Source organism: Pristiophorus japonicus, chromosome 24, assembly GCF_044704955.1.
Source record: "Pristiophorus japonicus isolate sPriJap1 chromosome 24, sPriJap1.hap1, whole genome shotgun sequence".
In the NCBI taxonomy this organism is placed as follows: domain Eukaryota; kingdom Metazoa; phylum Chordata; class Chondrichthyes; family Pristiophoridae; genus Pristiophorus; species Pristiophorus japonicus.
The window spans coordinates 7925508-7951141 of NC_092000.1; the positions used below are offsets into that span (position 1 = coordinate 7925508).

A 25634-nucleotide genomic window follows, 5' to 3' on the forward strand; every position below is an offset into this window, starting at 1 on the left:
AATTTATGTCTGCAAATGATTCAAGGGATCAGTGGATGGTGGGCTGAATTTTGCTTACAGCATTGTACTGCCAAACAATAAGTACGTGGAACCAATACTTACTTTTAGTGTTCCTTGTCCTTGTCCTTTTGCTGTTACAGAAAACGCTTCAAAAGCATTGATCTGAAATATAAGCAGCATAGATTAGCCAGCAACTTTATGCAACAAAAACCTAGGAATAAACTGCAAAATCAAAAGCGGTACCGGCTTTGATTCATGACACAAGAATGGCTTCATTTTGTTACATTCTAACTTAATAAAAATAAAAAAAACAGAACAGGCTGGTGATTTTAATTCTTTGTTCTAAGGATGTGAGTGACAAGGTGGGTGAGATGACTTCTCTTGCATTGCGATTATGGCATTTTTACAATAATATGTCCAAGTCAGGTTGAGTGCATCTTAGACAGAACATTGGAGGTAATGTTTCTGTGATGTTGCGATTTTTATTCCTCTTCGTGATGGAGGTCATGGGGCTGGGAGTTACTGTCAAAGTAACTTTAGTGAGTCGCTGCATCGTATCCTGTGGATAATGCACACTGCAGCCACAATCTAATAGTGGTGGAGGGGATGGATGTTGGGTCGAATGGCAGGGCTGCCAAACAAGCAAACTGCTTTGTCCTGGACACTCGGCTTTGAGTGTTGTTACAACTGCACCCATTGAGGCGAATGCGAGTATTCCATCCTGAATTGAGCCTTGTAGATGGTGGAGAGATTTTAAGGGGTCATGAATTGAGCATCTGTCACAGGGCATTCAGCCTCTGCCTTGCTGTTGTAGCCAGTCTAGTTATAAACTTCTGGTCAATGGTAACCTCATAAGATGTTGATGGTGAGAACTCAGCAATAGTGTTTCCATGGAAGGTTGGGGGTGGTACTTGGATTTTTCATGTTGCAGATGGTCATTGCCTGGCATTTGTGGCACAAATATTACCTTCCATTTGTCAGTTCCAGCCTGCCTGTTGTCCAGGTGCTTGCTTATGTTGGCATGAGCGGCTTCATTATTGGAGGAATTGTGAATTATAGAATGATGAAACATAGAAACATAGAAAAGAGGCCATTCGGCTCTTCTAGCCTGCACCACCATTCAATGAGTTCATGACTGAACATCCAATTTCAGTACCCCATTCCTGCTTCCTCACCTCTTTCCAAATGCGCTGCTCTGACATCCTTAATAATTGATTCCATCATCTTACCCACTACCGATGTCAGGCTTACCGATCTATAATTCCCTGTTTTCTCTCTCCCTACTTTTTTAAAAAGTGTGGTTACATTTGCTACCCTCCACTCCATAGGAACTGATCCAGAGTCAATGGAATGTTGGAAAATGACTGTCAATGCATCCGCTATTTCCAAGGCCACCTCCTTAAGTACTCTGGGATGCAGTCCATCAGGCCTTGGGAATTTATCGGCCTTCAATCACATTAATTTCCCCAACACAATTTTCCGACTAATAAAGATTTCCCTCAGTTCCTCCTCCTTACTAGACCCTCTGACCCCTCTTATATCCGGAATGTTGTTTGTGTCCTCCTTAGTGAATACCGAACCAAAGTACTTGTTCAATTGGTCCGCCATTTCTTTGTTCCCCGTTATGACTTCCCCTGATTCTGACTGCAGGGGACCTACGTTTGTCTTTACTAACCTTTTTCTCTTTACATATCTATAGAAACTTTTGCAATCTGCCTTAATGTTCCCTGCAAGCTTCTTCTCGTACTCCATTTTCCTTGCCCTAATCAAACCCTTTGTCCTCCTCTGCTGAGTTCTAAATTTCTCCCAGTCTCCAGGTTCACTGCTATTTCTGGCCAATTTGTATGCCACTTCCTTGGCTTTAATACTATCCCTGATTTCCCTTGATAGCCACGGTTGATCCACCTTCCCTTTTTTATTTTTACGACAGACAGGAATGTACAATTGTTGTAGTTCATCCATGCGGTCTCTAAATGTCTGCCATTGCCCATCCACAGTCAACCCCTTAAGTATCATTCGCCAATCAATCCTAGCTAATTCACGCCTCATACCTTCAAAGTTACCCTTCTTTATGTTCTGGACCATGGTCTCTGAATTAACTGTTTCATTCTCCATCCTAATGCAGAATTCCACCATATTATGGTCACTCTTCCCCAAGGGGCCTCACATAACAGTATTGCTAATTAATCCTCTCTCATTACACAACACCCAGTCTAAGATGGCCTCCCCTCTAGTTGGTTCCTCGACATATTGGTCTAGAAAACCATACCTTATGCACTCCAGGAAATCCTCCTCCACCGTATTGCTTCCAGTTTGGTTAGCCCAATCATGTGCATATTAAAGTCACCCATTATAACTGCTGCACTGTTATTGCATGCACTCCTAATTTCCTGTTTGATGCCCTCCCCAACATTCCTACTACTGTTTGGAGGTCTGTACACAACTCCCACTAACGTTTTTTGCCCTTTGGTGTTCTGCAGTTCTACCCATATAGATTCCACATCATCCAAGCTAATGTCCATTCTAACAATTGCATTAATCTCTTCTTTAACCAGCAATGCTACCCCACCTCCTTTTCCTTTTATTCTATCCTTCCTGAATGTTGAATACCCCTGGATGTTGAGTTCCCAGCCCTGATCATCCTGGAGCCACGTCTTCGTAATCCTAATCACATCATATTTGTTAACATCTATTTGCACAGTTAATTCATCCACCTTATTACATTAAGACACAAAGCCTTCAGGCTTGTTTTTTTAACACCCTTTTTCCTTTTAGAATTTTGCTGTACAGTGGCCCTTTTTTTTTGTCTTGGGTTTCTCTGCCCTCCACTTTTCCTCATCTCCTTTCTGTCTTTTGCTTTTGTCTCCTTTTTGTTTCCCTCTGTCTCCCTGCATTGATTCCCAATGAATGGAACTAAACACTTGTGAAATTGTCAGCAACAACACCCAGCTCCTGACCATTGTACAAAAGTAAATGTTATTTTACCCGAAGCAGCATAACCAAGGACAAGTTACAATTTTCATGGAAAAATAGCGAGTGATGGAATTCTACCTACAAAAGTATCAGTAAAAATCCTGTCATCCCATATGAGCAACCAGACATGGGCAATAAATGAATATAAAAAGCTCTCTCAAGGGATCTTGCACTTAAACAGATCTCCTCTTAACCTTAATACAAAAGAAAAATACTGGAATCTAGAATAAAAACAGAAAATGCTGGAAATCTCAGCAGGTCAGGCAGCATCTGTGGAGAGGAAGCAGAGTTAACGTTTCGACCCTTTGTCAGAACTGGAGAGTGTTCGGAAAGAACAAATTCTTAACAAGCACTGAAAGGGGGAGGGGAAGAAAGAACAAAAGGGAAGGTCTGTGATAGGTTGGAAGACAGGAGAGATTAGAGAGACAAAAGGGATGATGGCCCAAAATCTAATGGTAATGTCAGGAGTTAGAAAAACATTGGTCAAGATCGGGTGTGAATGGTGGGATAATGACCAGCTGCCATTAGAGACAAGGAGAAAAAAAAAGAAACAGTCTCTGGGGGAGGGAGGGGGAAGGGAGCCAAAGATTTGCAGCGGTTCCGCTCTGAAATTTTTGAACTCGATGTTGAGTCCAGAAAGCTGTAAAGTGCCTAAACGAAAGGTGAGGTGTTGTTCCTCGAACTTACGTTGAGCTTCGTTGGAACAGTGTAGGAGACCGAGGACAGAGAGGTCAGAGTGGGAATGGAGTGAGGAATTAAAATGACAGGCTCAGGGTCACACTTGCGGACTGAATGGAGGTGTTCCGCAAAGCGGTCACCCAATCTCGCTTGGTCTTCCCAATGTAGGGGAGACCGCATCGTGAGCAGCGAAGACAGTATACTAAATTGAAAGAAGTACAAGTAAATCATTGTTTCACCTGGAAGGAGTATTTGGGGCCCTGGATAGTGGGAAGGGAGGAGATAAAAAGGGCAGGTTTTGCATCTCCTGCGCTTGAACGGATAGTGGGAAGGGGAGGGGGTGCTGGGGGTGACTGCGGAATGGACCTTCTCTGCTCTAAGGAGAACAACCCCAACTTCTACAGACTATCCACGTAATTTAAATCTCTCATCCCTGGAACCATTCTTGTAAATCTTTTTTGCACCATCTCTAAGGCCTTCACATCCTTCTAAAAGTGCGGTGCCCAGAATTGGACACAGTACTCCAATTGAGGCCAAACAAGTATTTTAAAAAGGTTCATCATAATTTCCTTGCTTTTGTACTCTATCCCTCTATTTATAAAGCTCAGGATCCCGTAAGCTTTTTTAACCACTTTCTCAACCTGCCTTGCCACCTTCAACGATTTATGCACATCTACCCCCAGGTCTCTCTGTTCATGCACCCGCTTTAAAATCGTACCCTTTAGTTTATATTGCTTCTCCTCGTTCTGCCTACAAAAATGTATCACTTTGCACTTTTCTGCATTAAATTTCATCTGCCACGTGTCCGCCCATCCACCAGCTTGTCTATGTCCCCTTGAAGTCGATCACTATGCTCTCTTCATTACACTTGCAAGCTTTGTGTCATCTTCAAATTTTGAAATTGTGCCCTGTACACCCAAGTCCAAGTCATTAATATGTATCTAGTATCGACCCCTGGGGAGCACCAGTGTGTGCCTTCCTCCAGTCCGATAAACAACCATTCACCACAAATCTCTGTTTCCTATCACTTAGCCAATTTCACTGTCCCTTTTATTCCATGGGCTTCAACTTTGTTAGCAAGTCTATTATAGAAACATATATATATGGGCTCAAGTTTCGGCCTGAGTTGCTCCCATTTTTTTGGAGCAACTAGTTTAGAATGGAGCATCTTAGAAATTGCAATTCTCGGCATTTAGTTTGCTCCAGTTCGAATGAGTTACAATAGTTTCATTTTAGAAAGATTTTTTTTTATAAAAGGGGGCGTGTCCAGCCACTTACGCCTGTTTTGCAAGTTTAGGCAGCGAAAACTTACTCCAAACTAACTTAGAATGGAGTAAGTGTAGATTTTTGTATGCTCAGAAAAACCTTGCCTTTACTTATAAATCAGGAGTAGGGAACGAGAGATTGGGGGGTTGGGGGGAGGAGGGGGGGGGAGGGAAGTTTACAAACATTAAAAACTTCACTTTTATAAATAAAGAGCCATCATCAATAATAAATGATAAATAAACCAATACATCAATCAAAAAAAATTTAAAAATTAATTTAAAAAATCAATAAATAAAAAATTAAGTTTCTACTCACCGACTGCAACACCGGGAGCCCTCCAACAGTGTGCTGGGATGGGCCCCCCCTCCCCAGTGTCTCTCCCTCTGTCTCTGTCAGTGTCTCTCTCTCTGTCAGTGTCTCTCTGTGTTGCTGACAGCGAGGGGTGGAGGAAGGGGGGGAGGAGGAGGGGAGGGCGAGGAGGGGGAGGGGTGGGGTTGGGGGAGGAGGGAGGAGGGGGGAGGGAGGAAGAGGAGTGGGAAGAGGAGGGGGAGGAAGAGGAGGTGGGAGGAAGAGGAGGGTGAGAGGAGGGGGAGGGAGAGGAGATGGAAGAGGGAGGGAAGAGGAGGAAGGGAGGGATGGAAGAGGAGGGAGGGAAGAGAAGGGGGAGGGACGGAGGAGGGGCGGGGGGAGAGGGGGAGGCTGAACAGGCCGAGCCGAAGACTTCAGGTAGGGCCCGTCCCCAGCAAGATGCCGGGCAGGGGGGCCCCGCCGAGGACATGGAGGGGGAGCGGGACCTGAACGGAGGGCGAGGGGGGAAGAGGAGAACGGACCTGAACTGGGGGGGGGGGGGGGGGGCGGTGAGCGGGTCCGGAACGGGGGTGGGAGGGAGCAGGACCGGGACCGGAATGGGGGAGGGGGAGCGGGACCTGAACCGGGTGCGGGGGGGGGGTGCGGGGAGCGGGACCTGAACCGGGGCGGGGGGGGGCGCGGGGAGCGGGACCTGAACGGCGGGGGGTTAGGGTTGGAGTCCAATCTTCGCCGCCCCGGTGAGCCCATTCGGCCAGGGCTAGGGGCGGAGTGCTTCGGGCCCCTCCCACCCAGCCTCAGGGGCCTGGAGCTAATGCACATGCGCACACTCCAGCGCACATGTGCAGAGTTCTCGGCCGCGTTTTCAGCGCCGGGACCTGGCTCTGCCCTCCACGCATTCTGCTGCGCTGCGCCATGGGTCTGGATCGACCAGACGGAGGGGAGAATACCAAGGTAGCTCGGCGCACCACACAGAGATGCGCCGTTCTAACCCTGGGGGCAAACTTGGGCCCATAGAAATGTGGCACTTTATCAAATGCCTTTTGGAAATCCATGTACACCACGACAAATACATTGTCCTCATCAACCCTTTCTGTTATCTCATTGAAAAACTCAATCAAGTTAGTTAAACATGATTTGCCGTGCTGGCTTTCCTTAATTAATCCACACTTGTCCAAGTAACTTAATTTTGTCCTGGATTGTTGTTTCTAAAAGCTACCCATTACCAAGGTTAAACTGATTGGCCTGTAGTTACTCGGTTTATCCTTACACCCTTTTTTGAAAAAGAGTGTAACAATTTCAATTCTCCAGTCCTCTCACACAACCCCCCCCGTATCTGGAGGATTGGAAGATTATGGCCAGTATCTCCACAATTTCCACTTTTACTTCCCTCAGCATCCAAGGATGTATTTCATCCAGTCCTGGTGACTTATCTAGTTTAAGATACTTCCAAAAGCCAGCCTTTCTAGTACCTCCTCTTTATCAATTTTTAATCCCATCCAGCATCTCAACTATCTCTTCTTTCACTATGACTTTGGCAGCATCTTCCTTCTTGGTAAAGACAGATGCAAAGTACCTCAGCCATCCCCTCTACCTCCATGGTTTGGTCCCTAATCGGCCCCACCTCTCCTCTAACTACCCAGTTACTCTTATATGCCTGTAATTTGGATTCCCTTTCATGATAGCTGTCAATCTATTCTCATACTCTCTCTTTTCCCCTCTTATTTTCTTTTACACTTCCCCTCTGAAGTTTCTATCTTCAGCCTTGTTCTCACTTGTATTTGCAACCTGACATCTGTCATATGTCCCCTTTTTCTACTTCATCTTACTCTATCACTTTTTTCATCTAGGGAGCTTGACGATGGTTGTTCCACCTTTCCCCCTCATAGAAATGTGGCTCGACTGCAACCGAACCATCTCCTCTTTAAAGGTAGCCCATTGTTCAATTACAGTGTAAATTAGAGTGGGTGAATTCAATGTCAAATCAGGTACAGAAACAGAAAGAGAACTAAAGAGGGAGAAGAAACATTGGATTGACAGAGAGAGAAAAAAGACAGAAAGGAAGAGTATTCTTTTTTAATTTTACATTTTTAAAACCTCCAATTAACACTTGAAGGAATGTGACTCCACACTTGTAATAGCCAGAGAGGTTGACTAGCAGTAATTAATACTTATCACAATACTTATGAGTGATTGTTTTTAATTTTGTTGCAAATCATGTGGATGTGGTGTGAGTAAAGTATTGAGAATGTTTTTGGTGTTTTATTTCCAGATTTTTTTTTCACGTTCCGAGGCCGGCTATTTACCTCGGGATTTTCATTTGCTCAGCCAGCCTAGCGCCCTGACAGAAGTGTGGAATGCCTCCCTTAGCACTCCGCTCCACACTCAGGACCCAGCTGATGAATTTTGTGGCTGGAGACGCAAACCATTTCCCGGCGCAAAATTTACAGCTTCGCCGGGGTTAACACTGCAACAGAGGCGCGACCGAATTTCCACCACCTGGTACCTCACCAGACTGTGTGGCTGAATTTGGAATTCCATAATATGCCACTGAAATCCATAAATGTTACACAGTAAAATTGTAAATACTTGAGCCAGCCATAACTTAAACGAATGAGTAAACTAGGATTTAAGCCCTGTAGCTACTGAAACAATACTTCCAATGCATGTAGATGAGGTGGGGTGGGAGGAGACTCTTGTTGAGCAATAACAGTGGCATAGACTAGTTGAGTCAAGTGATGTGTTTCTGTGCTAAAACAACTTACGTTTATATAGCATCTTTAACGTAGTAAAACAACCCAAGGCGCTTCACAGGAGCATTATCAAACAAATTTTGACACAGAGCTACATAAGAAAATATTAGGGAAGATGACCAAAAGCTTGGTCAAAGAAGTAGGTATTAAGAGAATCTTAAAGGAGGGTAGAGAGGCGGAGAAGTTTAGGGAGGGAATTCTAGCGTTTAGGGACTCGGCAGCTGAAGGCACAGCCACCAATGGTGGAGTGATTAAAACTGGAGTTGTGCAAGAGGTCAGAATTGGAGGAGTGCAGAGATCTTGGTGGGTTGTAGGCCAGGACGTGGTTAGAGATAAGGAGGGGGCGAAGCCATGGAGAGATTTGAAAACAAGGATGAGAATTTTGATATCAAGCCGTTGCTTAACCAGGAGCCAATGCGAGCACAGGGTTGATCATTGAACGGGCCTTGGTGCGAACTAGGATAGGGGCAGACTATTGGATGACCTTAAGTTTATGAAGGGTGGAAGATGGAAGGCTAGCCAGGAATGCTTTGGAATAGTCAAGTCTAGAGGTAACAAAGGCACGGATGAGGGCTTCAGCAGCAGGTGAGCTGACGCAGAGATGAAGCCGGGCAATGTCATGGAGGAGGAACTAGGCGGTCTTAGTGATGGCAAAGACATGTGGTCGGAGACTCATCTCATGGTCAAAGGTTGCAAACTGTCTGGTTTAGCCTCAGTCAGTTCAGCGGGAGAGGGATGGAGTTGGTGGCTAGGGAATGGGGTTTGTGGCAGGGACTGCAGACAGGGGCTTCAAACTTGCTAATATTTATTTGGTAGAAATGTCTGCTCGTTCAGTACTGGATGTGAGACAAGCAGTTTGATAATTTAGAGACAGTGGAAATGGCGAAAGAGGTGAGGTTAGAGCTGGGTGTTGTCAACTGTGCAAATTTTCAGATGATGTCGCCAAGGGACAGCATGTAGATGAGAAATACGAGGGGGCCAAGGATAGATCCTTAGGGGACACCAGAGTTAACGGTTGGGGAGCAGGAAGAGAAGCAATTGCAGGAGATTCTATAGCTACAAATGGATAGATAAGAATTTAACCAGGCGCGTGCCGTCCCACCACAGTGGACGACAGTGGCGAGCCGTTGGAAGAGGATGGTGAGGTCAACCGTGTGAAAGGTGACAGACAGATCGAGAAGGACAAGAGGAGATAATTTACCACTGTCACGGTCACATAGGATGTAATTCGTGACTTTGATAAGAGCCGTTTCAGTACTGTGGCAGGGACAGAAACCTGATTGGAGGGATTTAAACATGCAGACTCTACTCTTTGTAATGCAAAATTAATTCACTTCTGTAGGTTGATAAAGAAAAATTGTACTCTGAAACATGCACAAATTATTATCATCTGGGAGAACAATAATATTTATGGTCAAGAAAAATAAAAAGTGGGAATAAACACAACTGTTGCACATCCAAACCAAAGCTTTAAAATAAACTTTCAAATGTAAATAATAACTAACCTTTTCTGATTTTGCGACAAATGTATTTGTGTTGTCAAAATGCCAAGGAACATCTTTTTTTCTACTGGAAATGGATAGAATGACATCTAAGTCAACATTTTTGAATTGTGGAACATCGGTCATGTACTTGGCTTGACCTTGCAAAGCAACCATTGTCGCCTAGGGGGGGGAAAAGTTTTTGTTAAATATATTTGAGAAGCAAGTAAAATTTACAGACTAAATGTGCAACATTAACCAAACTTGCTTGTTTAAGATTTAAGAATGAGTAATCAATTTCTTTTTGGGTTTCAATTAAAGTCGAGAATAATCGAAAGATTTCAGAAAAAATTGAAGCAACGGCTTCAAGCTCCAGCTTGGGAGTGGAGAGGAAAAAACATATAAATTTAAATTTCCAAAGTGTAAATTTAACAGAAAGCTATTGAATAGGTCGTATTAATTCTGGAAATTAGCATGGGTAGTAATAATTATTTTAAGTACTTTAAATGAGTTAACACCTCTTAAAGACTAGAAATCATTCATTTTTCATCAAAAGACATCATCAATTAGGTTGGAAGGGCACAGATTAGTGCAACATTCCTACTAGATTTTACAATATGTAAAAAAAAAAGTTTCTTTATAAACAGAAATTGACTTAGTGATCAGCACATTAGATAATATTCTGATTTTCATGTAATTACAGTACATTTTATTTTGGTTGTTTCTTGCATACTGTGTCGGCTTCACTCAGTTGGTTGCACTTATTTTCTGAACTTGTAGGTTGAAGCTTTACTGTAGGATTTGAGTGTATAAATTAGGCTGCCAATCAGTAAATCACTGAGGGAGTGATGCAATGTAAGGAACTCCATCCCTTTCAGAATAGAATTAGATAGACCAGTCCACAGGTTGAAGTTTATTTGAAAGATCCTGCCGTACTTGAGAGCTCGCACAACTTCAGGTGAATGTGGCGGAAATTCTGCCGACTCGCATGCGATTCTGCCATTTTCACCTTTCCCATCTGAAGCGTTGTGCGTGTAGAATGCTCAAATATACGCAGGAGAATTCAAACACTTTGCAAATAGCAAAAATATGTTATATGTTATTTGTTGCTGACATTTGCCATAGCAAAACAGGACACAAGGGATAACTATTTGTCCTTGACATCCAACATTGCTAAGGCAGCTGGGGTGGGGTAAGGGCAATTGATTGCACAAGCTAATATATTGCTTCTTTTTACGACAGCTTAGAAGCCACTGTCCACAGCATACCGCAGTCAGTCAATCACCAAGTTCCCTCTAGGCGGACTCCCCAAGAAGCCTGACAAAATTGTTCAAGTGACCCTGAGGCCGGAAAATCATCCAGGATCAGGGACACACCTTCGTGGCGAGGCGGAATTGCCCAAAATAGCACAAAATCTACCTTCCCCACACCATACTGTCAGATTCTCCCAGCTTTCTGATTAACATTCCTCCGCCAAGAAACATAGCCAAAAAATAACAATTATTTATTTTGTTCATGCTCTTCGGGTGTTGTACGTTGAAATGGCTCGTGGTAGTTGTCTTGAAAACATCAGCCAGTGAACTTCCCAAGTATTTCACTGAGAAATCCGAGAGACAGGATGAGCTGCTACATGAACACAAGTCTTTCTTCTTTGGGAATAGGCGATTTCTTGTTTGACAGCAATTGAAAAGCAGGTTTCACCACCACACTCAAGATTTATTCTAAATTGCCCATTTCTTTAATGCCTGTTACTGCCTCTAATAGAGCGGTAAGGCCTTTCCATTCGGGGGCAGGTGGTGGTGCTGACCCATCCGGAATTGCCCCCAGCCTGATACGCCGACCCCTTACCGCCCAGCGGCGACCCCTTTTCCGCCCCAGCTCTGCTACCAATCGGTGCCCCCAACAGCTTTGTGCAGCGGAAACTGCCAGTGGCTGGGCGGTGCGGCCGTTCTTAAAGGGGAGGGCACACCGTCACGGCCGCCATTTTGTTTTCATTGTCAGCCAATTCCTGAGTCGGCCCAACAATGGTGGCCGCTGGTTCGACCTGGCCACCAATAAGCAGCCAAGCATTCCCTCTTAGGTGCCAGGCCGCTGGCCCAGCCGAACCCCTCCCTGATGGAAAGGGGCGGGACGTTGCGACGTGTTGCACTGGCGTCATTACAGCCCCACTCCCGACGCAAACCCGCCCTACACCACCTCAAACAGCGCTCCAAAGCGCTGGGAGGTGGTGTCAGAGTTAAAGAGCCAAATTTTCCAGCTCTTCCTTGAGACTCCCGCCGGGTGGCAAATTTCCCAATAATTCAAATTGCCCTCCCCAATTTCAGTCCATTAATTATTTTCATAAAAATGAATGAATTACAAATGTAAAGTAAAATGATGTAACCTGTGTAGAGTGATAACCACCTCCATACTCGCTCCTTAGCGATAGCCATTTCACTATTTTACCAGCCTGCTCAAATTGCTGCAGCTGCAAGAAAAACAGAAGGGAATATCCTGTGGCCTCGATCGTGTACAAAGAGTTCACGTTTCCTCCTTCTGCCCAGTATGACTGGTCTAGAAAGGTATAAGAAAAAAAGATTATGAGTAAAAAAACATTCAAATTAAGTGCATCATGCATTTCAAATAGGAGTGTGTGATCTGTACTATTTCTTACAAAAAACATCCCTTCGTCTAGTTTTGGCAGATAGGTATATTACCAACTTTCAAAAGCATTCCCACAGTCATTGTCCCTTGCAAACTTTAAAAGCTAGAACCAGAATTCATACAGAACATGCTCCTGGTTTATTCTCACTTCCTTTTGACCAAGGGATAGAGACCAGAAAAAAAAATCAATGGTCCTCTTGTTTTTGAATCTTTTGCAAAATTAGGAACAAACAATTTGTTGGACAATGAATGGTAAATAGTAATTATAGCTTCACGTATTCATTTTAAAATTAAATATTCCTGAAAGAATTTCCTCTGGTCAATACCCTCAGACACAAAAGCAACATGAAGAATTTCCTCACTGAAATGTTCTTCCACCACACTCAAGATTTCTGCTGAGCTATATTTCAAAATAATGAACAATGAAGGCCAATTCTTCAGCCTCCCTTCCCCGCACCCAAAGAGTGCTGCACCTGTTTAGGTCAATGCGTGCCGAAATGTCGTATTCCAGGTCATTAGCATAGCCCAGGGACAATTCCCCTCCCACCCGCTCCCCAGCAGAACAGAACATCGGCAAGAAGATTATGCACAATTGCAGGCCTCTCAGACTTGCACCCGCATATGGAATATCCGAGATTGAGACTACTGGCTACTGACATCCTGGAGGGGTTCTAAAAAGATTTGCCATCCTGTCTTCAACCGGTCTCTCCCCTCTCGGCCTGAGCCCATCAGGTGGGAGACGCCAGGCGACAGGCCATCGAGCCATGGTTCATCGGGCGTCCTTGTGCTGGGTGTACAGCAAACAATGCTGCATGAAAATTAAACAGATGGGGCTGAAATTGGTCTTCAGCAGTAGCCCCAAACATGCTCATAGCCAATTGGTTCTGACTTTAATGAAAAAGAAAATCAAGCGCGGCGTAAAACGGGCTGCTGTTTCGCGATGAGCCCGTTTCACGCTGCTGACATAAACCAATTTCAGCCCTCTTAATATTTTATCGCTGGTTAGGTAAGGGGAAAATGTTTACTGCTCCAGGGGTGAATTCAGAATTTTCAAACTGCCCGGAGTTCTGCTTTCAGGATTAAACCAAACATGTCCCACATGGCAGACGGTCACGAAGGTAAAAGCCCATAAGATCCAGGACAAAGTGGCAAGTTAGATTCAAAATTGGCTTAGGGGTAGGAAGCCAAGGGTAATGGTTGATGAATGTTTTTGTGACAGGAAGGGGATGTTTCTAGTGGAGTTCCACAGGGCTCAGTACTGGGTCCCTTGCTTTTTGTGGTATACATCAATGATCTAGATTTGAATATAGGGGGTATGATTAAGAAGTTTGCAGATGACACTAAAATTGGTTGATAATGAAGAGGAAAGTCATGGACAGCAGGAGGATATCAATCTACGAGTTAAGTGGGCAGAACATTGGCAAATGGAATTTAATTCGGAGAAGTGTGAGGTAATGCACTTGGGGAGGGCTAATTAGCAAAGGGCATGCACATTAAATGGTAGTCCACTTAGAAGGGTAGATGAACAAAGGGACCTTGGAGTGCTTGTCCACAGATCCCTGAAAGTAGCAGGCCAGGTGGATAAGGTGGTTAAGAAGGCATACAGAATGCTTGTCTTTATTGTCCGAGACATGGAATACAAGAGTAGGGAGGTTATGCTTAAATTGTATAATACTTTGGTTAGACCACAGCTGGAGTACTGCGTGCAGTTCTTGTCACCGTATTATAGGAAGGATGTGATTGCACTGGAGAGGATGCAGAGAAGATTTACGAGGATGCTGCCTGGAGAATCTTAGCTATGAGGGCAGATTGGATAGGCTGGGTTTGTTCTCCTTGGAACAAAGGAGGCTGAGAGGAGACCTCATTGAGCTATATAAAATTTTGAGGGGCTTGGATATAGTGGATAGCAAGGGCCTATTTCCCTTGATGGAGGGGTCAATTAAAAGGGGGCATAGTTTTAAAGTGGTTGGTGGAAGGTTTAGAGGGGATTTGAGGGAAAGCTTCTTCACGCAGGGGGTTGTGGGGGTCTGGAACTCACTGCTTGGAAGGGTGGTAGAGGCAGAAACCCTCACCACATTTAAAAGTGCTTGGATGGGCACTTGAAGTGTCGTAACCTGCAAGGATTAGACTGAATAACTTCTTGTTGGCTGGTGCAGATATGATGGTAAGTATTTTAGGGAATCGAATACAGCCAGAGTGAACATCTTGACTAGTTTTGATTGCCTGGATGGGTCAGACAGGAATTTTCCCAGATTTCTTTCCCCAATTGGCCTGGGTTTTTATCTTTTTTTTGCCTCTCCCAGGAGATCACATGGCTCCAGTTGGGGTGGAGTGTAAAATGTTGCGATGCATGGGGTATCGCAGTTGTGTCAGACGGACTGGTTAGGCTAGATGCTTACCTTTCCGGCCTTGTTCATAGATTTATATGCTTCCTTCAGGTCTGCTGACTGAGGGCCATGTGGCTCTTTGTCAGCCGTCTGGGACACGATGAGCCGAAATAGCCTCCTTCTGCGCTGCAGATTTTTATGTTTCTATGGCGCAGCCTTAGTTTTGATTAACTATAAATATTTCTCTCGCTCATCATGCGAGATTCCTTGAATGTACAGAGACGGACAGAATATGAGCAGGAAAATTCTGAAAGCAAACAGAAAAATGTGCACACAACAACTAATTAGACTTACCTGGTGAAGCAAATTTCATCAGAATGTCCAATTTGTTGTTATTCAACAGTGATAGTGCATAGGCTGTTATTGCCACGGAGTACGTTCTCTTCAGGTTACCAATGTGATTATCCAAAAAATCTCCTGCTTTTTTGATACTGTTTTCATAAAGCTGGAAATTAATAAAAGCATATTTAAATCAAAAGTCTGTAGAATGACATTTCATCAAGTGTTACCAACTGGTGTGTTAAACATGTATTCACAGCAGCAATATTTTATATGTATAAAATCAGTTGTCTTTTTTTGCTGTTTGTCTCTACTTAATAAAATGAGACTGAAAGGACCCGAGACATGACATTTTTTGCAGTGCAATGTTTAAAGATAATCTGCAGGTTATGCCTTTGTTATGCTTAAGAGGCAATGGCAAGTAAGGCAAATTAAGGGTCACCAGCGATGTCCATATCACCAATATTGCACACACTGGGTACTCCAAGTCTTAGAGCAGCATTGCACATATTGTAGGAGTGCTCCACCCGACCCTAGATTTAACGAACATGGGCTGCCATTCTTCCCAGACCAATTGCTGCGCCTCCCTCTTCCACCAGCACCTTCTAATCTACCTCTAGGCACCAATCTCCCTCGCCTCAGCAAGTTAGGTTAAAATACCTCCCATTCCCCAAGTGTCTAGGTCTACCAGGCGGAAGACAAGATCAGGCTTGGCAATGATGCCTTTTAGTCAGGTATCCTGTCATCATTCATTTCCAGAGTACACACGTTGAATAATGGCCACTTAGGCGAGGTCCCATATGCTGATTCATGGCAGTGGCAGTTCTTTCAGGAGAGACAGGTCGAAAATTGGAGGTAAATTCAGGAAAATCATCTAAACCAAAAATCGCCGTATTCAGTATGTATAATTTATCCATCAGACATCTTACATTAAAAAATGGAAATACTTTACTGTTATGAAAGGGCTGCAAACAGTTTTAGCTTCAATCAGTGCGATGAGCACAAATGCAGTCAGTGAAGCATCACTTTCAGATCCAAGGACCCCTCCCTAAAGGAAATTAACATACAAAGAAAAAACTATGAATCATTTAATTCAGCCACATTTACCACATTGTGCCTTAAAGCAAATAGCAAGATAATTAAACTCTTGATTTCATTGCTGGAGTTCATCGTTTAGCAAAGACATTGAAAAGAATCAATGGCCTGAAGAAAGATCCTACAATTAAGATAGACTTATCTTAAACCAAAGATGAGATTTTAGTAAGTTAGGGTCATCAGTAAAGTCCCTCAAATTATATGCATCATTTTAAAAATCTAAAACCTCAAATTCATCTGAGGAAACAAAGTGTTCATTTTGGAACATCATAGGTGTTGTGAAATCCAATTCAGATCAGAATTTTGAAAGCAAAAATCATCATTTGGGGAAAATTACATTTTGACATCACCTGCTTTGCTGGATTTTGAATGTGCTGTTAAAATATTAAGGGGCCAAAATAGTCCCTTTGCACAGTGTTGGCACCTTCGGCTGGCACTAACAGGACGATAAGTGGTTTGTGCCTGGGGGCAGGCGACGCAAGCGACCCGGCCGGAATTGCCCCCGAGATGCCACGAGTGAAAAAGGCTTATAGCCGCACCCCGTAGTTGCTGCCCCACATGGCGGTGCACAGGACCATGATGACATCGCCGAGCGTGCTAACCCCTTATCGCTCTGCGCCATCCCCCTCGAGCCCTTTGAGGGAAATTTTCCCGTGGGAGCACAGCCGGCGAGGCAACAGACAGCTTCACGGGACACGATGCTGTCGGTGACTGGGGAGCTGCAGCCTCCCTTAAAGGGGAAGGCCCAGCGCCACAGCCACCATCTTAGTTTAATTGTCGGCTGACTCTGTAGGCGGCCCAACAATGGCAGCCACTGATTCGACCGGGCCGGCCACCAACAGGCAGCCTGGTACCTCCTCTTGGGTACTGGGCCACTGACCCATCTGAAACCCTTCCTAGTGGCCCAGTGGGCACCAGGGAGCTGGCCCGAGGCTTCGCATAGTCCCTCCCCTTTAAGAGAGGGGGAGAGACGTTGCGACATGTCAGTGCGACGCGGTATGTCCACATCGCGCTGTAATCAGTGCGGTCCTGACTCTCCGCACCCGCTCGTGCCTCCCTCCCACTCGAGAGCCCAAGCATCATTTTAGAAACTTCAAGTGCCCACTTCCAGGGTTGCTTCGTGCTGCTGCCGGGCGATAAAAAAAAAAATCAGATAATCCAAATTATGGGCCCCAAACCCAGCGCATGGCAATTTTACCCCCGAGAAGTAACACGTTTCCCAACAACGTGCAGTTATATAGAGTTCCTGACATTAGAAAGATATTGTTGAATGCTTTACAATATGGAGGAGCATAAAATGGACACCGAGCAGGATTGAAGAACACGGATATGGAATTTGGAAATGGGAAGAGAAATATTACAAAAAGGGTTTTGAAAGCAGAGGTATTTAGGGACCAAGGTACAGAGGCACATGGCTGAAAGAGCACCCACCAATGGTGGAGAGCAGAGGAGAGGAAATTACAGAAGGGGTGAAAGCAGGCTGAAGGAGGTCGAGTGGGACAAGGCCTTGGAAGCATTTCAAGGTAAAGAAAAGGATAAAAGAGAATGTTACGGTAACATTTAATAGAGGTGTTCAAATTTTGAAGAGTTTTGATAGAGTAAATAAGAAGAAAATGTTTCCAGCGGCAGAAAGACACAGATTTAAGATAATTCGCAAAGACCCACAGGCGGCAAGGATTTTTTTTTTTACACGAGTTGTGGTGATCTTGAATGCATTGCTTGAAAGCGTGGTGGAACCAGATTCAATAGTAACTTTCATAAGGGGATTGGAAAAATACTTGATGGGGAAAAATGTGCTGGGCTATGGGGAATGCGCAGGAGAGTGTGACTAACTTTATAGCTCTTTCAAGGAGCCAACACAGGCTCAATTGACTGAATGTCCGCCTGCACTGCATCATTCTGGACTGACATATGAGGAGAGACTAGATCAACTGGGCCTTTATACACTGGAGTTTAGAAAGATGAGAGGGGATCTCATAGAAACGTATAAGATTCTGACGGGACTGGACAGGTTAGATGCGGGAAGAATGTTCCCGATGTTGGGGAACCAGGGGACACAGTCTTAGAATAAGGGGTAAGCCATTTAGCACTGAGATGAGGAGAAACTTCTTCATTCAGAGAGTTGTTAACCTGTGGAATTCCCTGCCGCAGAGAGTCGTTGATGCCAGTTCATTGGATATATTCAAGAGGGAGTTAGATGTGGCCCTTACGGCTAAAGGGATCGAGGGGTATGGAGAGAAAGTGGGAAAGGGGTACTGAGGTGAATGGTCAGCCATGATCATATCGAATGGTGGTGCAGGCTCGAAGGGCCGAATGGCCTCCTCCTGCACCTATTTTCTATGATTCTATGTTTCTATTCTATGATTCGATTGTTTATTTTTTTATAAAACTATTTGGAAAGAGAGTAAAAAGAAACATTTTGCGTACAGTCATCTCTCCATGAATTACTGGAGCATCTTCTTGGAAGTGTCCATCAGGTTTCTGTTTATTTAATATCAGCCACTTTGCAGCTCCACAAAGAACATTTGATTCAACTGAGATCAAGCTATACGACATTGCAAACACCTTCACCACATACGCGGTCAACCTATAATAAAGGAAATGCAATATAAATTAATTTTCTATAAAGACAGATTGTGAAAGAAAACAGATTTTCTGGTGTGATAATATATTAAAATTAACAGTAATTAAAATAAACAAACCTTTTACACTGAAACCTCATCAACACCACTCTGATTAATGATTCAATATACATAGACTTTGGAATCCAAATAAATATTATTTGATGCAAATCAGGTTTTTAATGGACATCAGAATTTTGGCTGAAATGAATGGTTCATAGCAGATAGATATGTCTCAATGAAGAATCCTTCTTCATAATCAGCATGGGAGATTTTAATGGATTTTGTAGATCTGGTTATGGTAGTAATACATTATGACACTTTTGACAGCAAGACAGAAGAAACAACAACGTGTATTTGTATAGCACCTTTAACATAGTAAAGCATTCCAAGGCGCTTCACAGAAGCAAAATTCTATAATCTATGTCAATACAAAATTCCCAGAAGGAGAAAGGAAACATTTGAAATTCAATTGTAACATACCATGTGCTCGAATCTCGGCCTATGAATGCTGCATAAGAGCCATCCGACTTGCGATATGCCAGTTCCTGAGTATAACCTGAGTGGAAAACAAAACTAATAACAAAACAAAAAACTACAAATTCTGGACATCTGAAACAAAAACACAAAAGAGGCAACAACAGCAACTTGTATTTATATAACACCTTTAAAGTAGTAAAATATTCAATACGGTTCACAGAAGCAATATTCTATAAGATATATTGAGGGGTGGAATCATAGAAAATGGAAAAACCTGAAAACACAGAAAGCCACGGATCAGACCTTAAGGGCAGAATTGTTCACTAAAAAACGGGTGGGTTTGGAGTGTGGGGCAGTTAAAGTGTTAAAAATGGGATTCCCGACCTGATCCCACCTCCAACCTGCCAACTTGTGGTTTTAACGGGGTGTCGTGGGTGACCAGCCCACTCCCAGGGGACGGTACGTCAATTTAAGTAATGAGGCCGTAAGCCAATTTTTTTTAACACTATTTTGAATTTAACTGTATGTGGACGGTGTAAAGTCCTTACTCTATAGTATGAAACCACACGAGGCACATCTTGGGGACAAGGTCACACACAGATCTTAACTCTTTATTTACAGCACTAAGACAACCCAACCCTGCGTGGGACCTCCCTTTATATACCTGAGTGCCCAGGTATGGGGCAGTCTCCCACAAGTGCACCTCTTGTGGTCAAGGTGTGCATCAAGGTCAAGTGTGTACAGTAATACAGTGGTGTTATACACATGACATTACCTCCCCCCCCAAAGTCTTATTGGGACCATAGGTTTAGTCTTTGAGGTGGTCTACGCTCCCTCGTGGAGTGCCGCAGTGGAGCTCTGGTTGTTGGACACTAACGTGAGTGTCTGTCACCTATGGTGATTCTGGCCTGTCCGGGCTGACCGCAGGGATTGTGCATTCTGCTGATTGCTCTTGTTGCTTGTTCACTGGCGGTGGTGTGAGTTCCAACTCGTGGTCTTCTTCAGGTTCCTCCGTGTCGATGCTGAACCTTCTTTTTACTTGGTCCAGATGCTTGCGGCATATCTGACCATTATTGAGTTTTACCACAATGACCCTATTTCCCTCTTTGTCAATTACAGTACCCTCAAGCCATTTGGACCCCATGGAGTGATTGAGGACGAATACGGGATAATTTATTTCTATACATCTCCCCCTTGAATTGCGGTCATGGTACTCGTTTTGGGACTGGCACTTGCCCTCAACAATGTCGTTCAGAACTGGATGAATGAGGGACAACCGAGTTTTGAGTGTCCATTTCATTAGTAACTCTGTGGGCGGGACCCTCGTGAGCGAGTGCGGTCGGGATCTATAGGCCAGCAGGAGGCGCGATAGGCGGCATTGTAGGGAGGGTCCTTGAATCCTGAGCATACCTTGCTTAATGATCTGGACCGCCATTGGAGGCCGGCTTGAACGCCGCTATCCTGACGTGGTTGATGCCATTACCCGACATGAACTCCCGGAATTCGTAGCTTGTGAAACATGGGCCATTATCACTTAACATGATGTCCGGCAAGCCATGGGTTGCGAAGATCGCACGTAGGCTTTCTACGGTGGTGGATGTCATGCATGAATTCAAAATGATGCACTCAATCCATTTCGAATACGCGTCCACCACGATGAGAAACATCTTTCCCATGAACGAGCCTGCGTAGTCTACATGAATGCGTGATCATGGCCTGGTGGGCCAGGGCCACGGGCTGAGCGGGGCCTCCCTGGGGGCATTACCCAGCTGAGCATACGTCGTGCACCTGCAAACACAGTGTTCCAGGTCTGAATTAATTCCAGGCCACCAAATGTGTGACCGGGCAATGGCGTCCATCAGCACGATGCCTGGGTGCTCGCTGCGGAGTTCCCTGATGAATGCCTCCCTGCCCTTCTGGGGCATAACTACCCGGCTGCCCCATAATAGGCAGTCGGCCTGGATGGAGAGCTCATCCATCCGTCTGTGGAAGGGTCTGACCCCCTCAGGGCATGCTCCGTGTGCGGGCGCCCAATCCCCAGTCACAACACATTTCTTAATCAGGGAGAGGAGGAGATCTCTATTTGTCCAGGTTTTGATCTGGCGGGCTGTGATGGGGGAGCCTGTGCTGTCAAAGGCATCGACAGCCATGACCATCTCAGCGCTTTCCTCCGCTGCCCCCTCAGTGGTTGCGTCTGCGCAATTTTTGGTGCCGGGCCGGTGTTGAATTGTGTAGTCATAAGCAGCCAGCGTGACAGCCTATCGCTGTATGCAAGCTGATGCATTGGCATTGAAAGCCTTACTGTCTGACAACAGGGACATTAATGGCTTGTGGTCCGTCTCTAATTCAAACTTCCTACCAAAGAGGTACTGATGCATTTTTTTCATACAATAGACACATGCAAGCGCTTCTTTCACAACCATGTCATATCCTTGCCTGCCTGCAGGGCGCTGAGTCGCATTAATAATATTGATTCCCTGATCCACAGCCGTATTGGGGGCAGAATTGCGTATATCGTTTTCGTCTCTTCCTCCCCAGCCATGAAAGTTTGAGCCATCAACGCCGCAGCTTCCAAGGTCAAATCCTTGGTCTCAATTAATTTACGGAAAATTCCCACATGACCGATGCCCTCGATAAAGAAGACCCTCAGCATCTACCCCCTACAAGCGTCTGTGAAGTTACAGAGGCTGGCCAAACATAGACGGTCCGCTATGCTCTGTCTGGTATGCTCTGTCCTTCACGACGCCTGTGGGTGTAGAATCTGTGTCGGGCCATGTGTACGCTGCTCGCCGGTTTGAGGTACTCCCCGATTAACTTGCTGAGCTCCTCAAAGGTTTTGTCCGCTGGCTTTTCGGGTGCTAGTAAGTCCTTCATGAGCGCGTAAGTCTTTGGTCCGCAGTTGGTCAAGAGGTGAGCCTTGCGCTTGTCAGCAGCAGCATCCCCCGGCCATTCCTTCGTAACAAAACTCTGCTGAAGCCTCTCAACAAAACCATCCCAATCTTCCCCAACACAGTACCATTCTTCTGTGCTACCGGTGGCCATTCTCGTGGCTCATGAATTCCCATTTCTCGTCGCCACTGTAAAGTCCTTACTCTTTTGTATGAAACCACACGAGGCACATCCTGGGGACAAGGTCACACACATATCTTAACTCTTTATTTACAGAAATAAGACAACCCAACCCTGCGTGGGACCTCCCTTTATATATCTGGGTGCCCAGGTATGAGGCAGTCTCCCACAAGTGCACCTCTTGTGGTCAAGGTGTGCATCAAGGTCAAGTGTGTACAGTAATACAGTGGTGTTACATACATGAAAGACGGGTTTCACACAATTCGTGAACCCTGTTGGGACTGCTGCATCCAGGAGGTAAGTGGCTTTATACCTACCTCCTGGATCCAGTGTTCCACGATTGGAGACCCCTCCACTAGGCTTCCAAATCCTACCATGAGGCCTCCCCGCCCACCTAACCAATGATGCTGAGGCCGGGCACAAACTTCCGGTGGCCGGCCCGATACTCTCGAACCCCCGCCAATCTCCGGCTGACCCCACCCACCCCCCATGATCCTCAACACTCCTCCCCTCACCAATCCCTGACCCCCTACTGTTCCTCTAGCCCTCCCATATCCCCAATCCTGCCCTCCCCCGATCCCCCAGTCAGCCAATTCCAGACCGCTCCCGCGATCCCCCAGCCCCGATCTCCAACTGCACACCCCCACGCCACGACCGACCCCTTGCTCCCTCTCAGCAACTGGGGCCTTCCCGTCCAGTCAGCCATCCTCTAACTCTGGCTGGCGCGGGCGGGAATCCGAGACCTTACATGCAAACCAGGCGTGCCATTGAAGTCGGCAGGGTCTGCGGGAAACCTGACCTCCCAGGATTCAGACCTGCCTCGGAGGCTCCATCCCCAATCCACCTCCCTGGAGAAAATTCCGGCCTAAATAAAACAGAAATACTGACAAATCACAAACAATCCCCAACAGAGGAAAAAAAAGTGCAATATCAAGGCCCATCGAATCGTTCCTAGATCTATTCCCTCTTCACACTGTCCAAACCTGTGTACTGATTCTCGGATGCTCCAAGTTGACTCTGCAAGTCGACTTCATCCACTGCAGAACCTCAGACAGTAACTGTAATATTTGGGAAAAATCCGCTGGAACTGGGACGACATCCGAGCACTTTCGTCTGTCGACGACGCCTCACATGCCCAGGCTCTGAGCAGATTCCCATTGTTGTTTGAACCAGGCATTGGAAGTTTCTCGGGGGCGAAGGTGCAGATCCACTTGGTTCCCGGTACACGACCCATCCACCATAAGGCACGGACGGTACCGTATATGATGTGTGACAAAGTGGAAATTGAGCTGGACAGGCTGCAGCGAGAAGGCATCACCGCGCCGGTGGAATTCAACGAGTGGGCCAGTCCGATTGTCCCGGTACTCAAAGGTGACGGCACGGTCAGAATTTGTGGGGACTATAAAGTAACGATTAACCGTTTTTCGCTATAGGACCAGTACCCGCTACCCAAGGCAGATTACCTATTTGCGACCTTGGCTGCAGGAAAGACATTCACCAAGTTGGACCTGGCCTCAGCCGACATGACTCAGGAGCTGGAGGAATCTTCGAAAGGCCTCACCTGCATCAACACGCACAAAGCTCTGTTCATCTATAACAGATGCCTGTTTGGGATTCGTTCGGCCGCGGCAATTTTCCAATTCAACATGGAGAGCCTGCTAAAGTTGGTTCCACGCACCGTGGTTTTCCAGGACGACATACTGATCACAGGTCAGGACACCATCGAACACTTGAAGAATCTGGAAGAAGTTCTAAGTCGGCTAGATTGCGTGGAACTCAGGTTGTAATGCTCGAAGTGTGTTTTCCTGCTGCCAGAGGTCGAGTTCTTGGGAAGAAGAACCGCAGCAGACGGCATCAGACCCACCGATGCCAAGACTGAGGCCATCAAGAATGCGCCAAGACCACAGAACGTGACTCCTCAACTATTTTTGTAATTTCCTACCCGGGTTAAGCACCTTGCTAGAACCCCTACAAGTGCTACTGCGCAAGGGAGACGACTGGGTATGGGGGAATTCACAAGAGGCTGATTTTGAGAAAGCCAGAAATCTGTTATGTTCAAACAAACGGCTTGTTCTGTATAACCCATGTAAACGATTAGTGCTAGCTTGCGATGCGTCGTCATATGGGGTCGGGTGTGTGTTGCAACAGGCTAACGAATCGGGAATTTGGCAACCGGTCGCCTATGCGTCCAGGAGTCTGTCCAAGGCCAAAAGGGCCTACAGCATGATTGAAAAAGAAGCTCTGGCGTGCATTTACGGGGTGAAAAAAATGCACCAGTATTTGTTTGGTCTCAAGTTTGAGCTAGAAACTGACCATAAGCTGCTCATATCGCTATTCTCAGAGAGCAAAGGGATTAACACCAATGCCTCTGCCCGCATCCAAAGGTGGGCGTTCACGCTGTCGGCGTACAACTATGTAACCCGCCACAGAGAACTATGCTGATGCTCTTAGTCGCTACCATTGCCCATCACCGGGGTGGAAATGGCATAGCCTGCAGACTTGCTCATGGTGATAGATGCATTCGAAAACGAAAAGCCACCCGTTACGGCCCGTCAGATCAGGACCTAGACCAGCCAGGATCCTTTACTGTCCCTGGTAAAAAAACTGTGTCCTCCATGGGAGCTGGTCCAGCATCCCAGCGGTGATGCAGGAAGAGATTAAGCCGTTCCACAGGTGCAAAGGCAAAATGTCCTTACAGGCGGACTGCCTTTTGTGGGGTAATCGCGTGGTGTTGCCCAAGAAAGGCAGAGAAACATTCATACGTGACCTACACAGCACCCACCCAGGAATAGTAATGATGAAAGCCATAGCCAGATCCCATGTGTGGTGGCCCGGCATTGACTCAGATTTAGAGTCATGCGTGCGCCAGTGCAACACTTGCTCTCAATTGAGCAATGCACCCAGAGAGGCACCGCTAAGTTTGTGGTCGTGGCCCTCCAAACCATGGTCTAGGATCCACGTTGACTTTGCGGGCTCATTTCTAGGCAAAATGTTCTTGGTTGTTGTGGATGATTATTCAAAATGGATTGAATGTGTAATAATGTCTATAAGCATGTCCACCGCCACCATCGAAAGCCTACGAGCCATGTTTGCCATACACGGCCTGCCTGATGTCCTTGTCAGCGAAAATGGGCTGTGTTTCACCAGTGCTGAATTCAAGGAATTCATGATCCACAACAGGATCAAACACATCACGTCTGCCCCGTTCAAACCCGCATCCAACAGCCAGGCAGAACGGGCAGTTCAAACCATCAAGCAAAGCTTGAAACACATGTCGGAAGGCTCCCTGCAGACTCGGCTGTCCCGAGTCCTACTCAGCTGCCACACCAGACCCCACTCGCTCACCAGTTTCCCCCAGTCAAGCTGCTCATGAAAAGGGCGCTCAAAACAAGGCTCTCTCTTTTCCACCCTGATCTCCATGATCATGTCGAGGGCAGGAGGCATCAACAAAGCATGTACCATGATCGCTGCAAACTTGTCACGCGATATTGAGGTCAATGACCCTGTGTTTGTACTCAATTATAGAAAGGTCCCAAATGGCTTGCTGGCACAGTCATAGCCAAAGAAGGGAGTAGGGTAGTTCAGGTCAAATTGGCCAATGAA

General features: G+C 45.7%; 1 protein-coding gene across 1 annotated transcript in view; it reads right to left on the bottom strand.

Annotated features, from left to right (window-relative positions):
* LOC139237909 (complement C3-like) overlaps window positions 1-25634 on the bottom strand; it is a 179440-nt gene that overhangs the window by 41277 nt on the left and 112529 nt on the right. Inside the window, exons 25-31 of the mRNA XM_070867201.1 lie at window positions 18966-19041; window positions 18289-18448; window positions 15719-15814; window positions 14782-14932; window positions 11841-12010; window positions 9482-9640; window positions 103-162 (exon numbers count right to left, since the gene is read on the bottom strand). Of these exons, the coding sequence (XP_070723302.1) occupies window positions 103-162; window positions 9482-9640; window positions 11841-12010; window positions 14782-14932; window positions 15719-15814; window positions 18289-18448; window positions 18966-19041 (872 nt within the window). The remainder of the gene's footprint in view (window positions 1-102; window positions 163-9481; window positions 9641-11840; window positions 12011-14781; window positions 14933-15718; window positions 15815-18288; window positions 18449-18965; window positions 19042-25634) is intronic.